Source organism: Carassius gibelio, chromosome A22 (assembly GCF_023724105.1).
Source record: "Carassius gibelio isolate Cgi1373 ecotype wild population from Czech Republic chromosome A22, carGib1.2-hapl.c, whole genome shotgun sequence".
NCBI classification, from domain to species: Eukaryota; Metazoa; Chordata; class Actinopteri; order Cypriniformes; family Cyprinidae; genus Carassius; species Carassius gibelio.
The window spans coordinates 19132351-19134741 of NC_068392.1; the positions used below are offsets into that span (position 1 = coordinate 19132351).

The window sequence follows — 2391 nt, forward strand, 5'->3', positions numbered from 1 at the left end:
AATGTGAGCCTGACAGCCTAATTATCTGCACAGAAAACAGCCGCTTATTGCAAAACATTTGAATCCAAAAGCCTGTCTTGTGCATGTATAAGACGTAAGAGAGAGAGGTTCGTTTTTGACAAACAACAACATACTGTAACAATAGAAAAAATTTGACCCTGTTTGGTAGACAATTGTTATGGAAACTGTAGCTTCCCTATGAAGGTATTTTTGATTCAAATTAACTGAGCACCTGTGGCAGTGCGATTTGTAGTTGTAGAGAAAAGCCACACATGTGTATCAGTAAATTTGAAGTCACAGAGTGAAATGTTTTAAGAGTTGCAAACCTGTAGCCTTTTTTTCTCTCCCACAAACACAACACAACAGTTACACCTTCTCAAATTCTTCATTGCAGGTGCACAAATCCTATTCTACAAATCACACATTTAGAAACTCGTACGCTCACATTTTTGAAACAATTGCTGCAGTGAATGTGGTGCAAAACGCATTTACACACCCGCATCAAGAAATGTGCAGTCGTGGAGAAATGTTGAACATCCGCAAATCAGTACGTGAATTCATCAAATGAGAGTTGCACACTTGTAGAATATTTTCTCAGAATGTCTTGTATATTTTTCTAACACAAACACAAAGTACATAACTACAGCTTCTTGAATCTGCTGCGATGAAGCTCAAACACTGTTTTTTCGCTTTCAAGCGACAAGTTTCGCGCTCTCCCATTTGCACCGAGATATTTGGTTCAAAAGTGATTTGTGCATCTGTAGAGGTAGTGGGCGGGACTGTTTAGAGATTACAGAATTTCAGCCAATCAGAAGAGCTACTGAGCCAGTAGATATACGCCCCAAGCAGTTTTACGCCCCTGTTGTTCCTCATGCGTCCAGTAGGGGAAGGCAGTATATTAGTATATGAGCCCAGTCATTTATAAGAACAGCAGACCATATCTATATGTATGATAGCAGCAGACCTTCTTGAAGCGATATGGATGAGGTATGTTAAATAATCTGCTAAAGTACTTGTTGTTGATTGTATTGTGTAATGATGCAACATTTATTATTTATAAAAGATTGATCAATTAAATAAGAAAGAATAGCGATATCAATTCAAAAGATGGATCAGTTTATTTCGAGAGGCAAAAGTACTTGATTGAGTCAGATGTTCTGTCTGACTCAAACTTAACTAACCACAGTCTATCATCAATGGACAAAAAAAAAAAAAAAAAAAAAAAAAAAACAATCAAAGTGACTTGACACTTTTTCCAAGTGTTCCATCAATATTGTTCATTGAAGATCAGGAGCGAATTGATGTTATCTACACTCAGATGACTTCAATTTTGGATGGCACACCTACACACACCCACAGTGACCAGATCAGATTCATTATGGATGTCCCTTTTCCAGAGGTATGGTCTTGTGTGTTAGTTGTGCTCTGCATGGTGTCATATTCACATTGTTTTTAATGTCAAATAGTTTATCCATAATGTTAGATAATTTCTATAAAATAATAGTTTTGTGCTTAATATAGAAAAGGAACTTTGGATTTTGTTGTAAAAAAAAAAAAAAGCAAAATGATGCTTGGCTTATTTGGGCTGTGATAAATCTTTCTCTGGTAGTCCATCATCTGTGCTCTTGCTGTTGTGAAAGATGTGTCCATCTTGGAGGCTGAGGAGAAATTCCTTCGAGGAACTGTCATTGACGCAAGGTACTGTAAGGATCCTATAAAGGAAAAAAAAAATTTGAAACATGACATCCTGCCATTATTTATAAATAACCATTGTTTTCTACCACTATGCAACTTTTGCTTTTTTATTTATTTTTATCAGTGAGTGGGATCACTTTGACCGCAGGATAAAGAAACAATTAAAGAAGAGTGGCAAACCATTGGAGAGTCATCTACAGGAGTCATGCTGTTAAGAAATAACCAAGTCATGGTGTTAATAAATTTTTTTTGTGAACAACAATATTGTCTTTCTTTTAAATGACCCTTGGAACTTTAGAAAATTGTTAAATTTTGTTGGTCTTCATAAAATGCTATGTAGAACATGTTCTGTTGCTGTATAACGAGCAATTGTGAATTGTAAAGCAAATATTTCATTTAGGATCCATATGATTACACAGTACTGTATGTCTAATGGCCTGAATATGGTTAATATCTAAATATAACTTAATATAAATTCACAACATCATATATCAGTCAATCTCTGTATATAAAAACAGTTTATAAATATATATAAATAATACATTTTACAGTAGGTCATAGGTCTGCAGCCTCCCCCTACTGGACGCATGAGGAACAACAGGGGCGTAAAACTGCTTGGGGCGTATATCTACTGGCTCAGTAGCTCTTCTGATTGGCTGAAATTCTGTAATCTCTAAACAGTCCCGCCCACTACCT

General features: G+C 35.8%; 1 protein-coding gene across 4 annotated transcripts; it reads left to right on the forward strand.

Moving 5' to 3' along the window:
• Positions 1 to 218: 218 nt before the first annotated feature.
• On the forward strand, positions 219 to 2099 carry LOC127943252 (PWWP domain-containing DNA repair factor 3A-like). 4 transcript variants are annotated; one of them, XM_052539573.1, is made up of 4 exons: positions 219 to 987; positions 1261 to 1399; positions 1610 to 1698; positions 1820 to 2099. In XM_052539573.1, the coding sequence occupies exons 1-4, from the start codon at positions 950 to 952 to the stop codon at positions 1908 to 1910; spliced, it is 357 nt and encodes a 118-aa protein (XP_052395533.1). In that variant the 5' UTR covers positions 219 to 949; the 3' UTR covers positions 1911 to 2099. The 4 variants fall into 4 exon arrangements, 3 of the variants coding, with proteins under 3 accessions (XP_052395533.1, XP_052395534.1, XP_052395535.1); XM_052539574.1 differs by having other exon boundaries at positions 1292 to 1399; XM_052539575.1 differs by having other exon boundaries at positions 1319 to 1399.
• Positions 2100 to 2391: the final 292 nt, after the last annotated feature.

What these genes read in the sequence shown, in the direction of transcription:
- LOC127943252 (XM_052539573.1), top strand. Translation starts at nt 950, where the DNA reads ATGATAGCAGCAGACCTTCTTGAAGCGATATGGATGAG. An exon ending in CTTGAAGCGATATGGATGAG is followed by an intron (nt 988 to 1,260) that starts GTATGTTAAATA and finishes ACTTTTTCCAAG; the next exon opens with TGTTCCATCAATATTGTTCA. An exon ending in TGGATGTCCCTTTTCCAGAG is followed by an intron (nt 1,400 to 1,609) that starts GTATGGTCTTGT and finishes TTTCTCTGGTAG; the next exon opens with TCCATCATCTGTGCTCTTGC.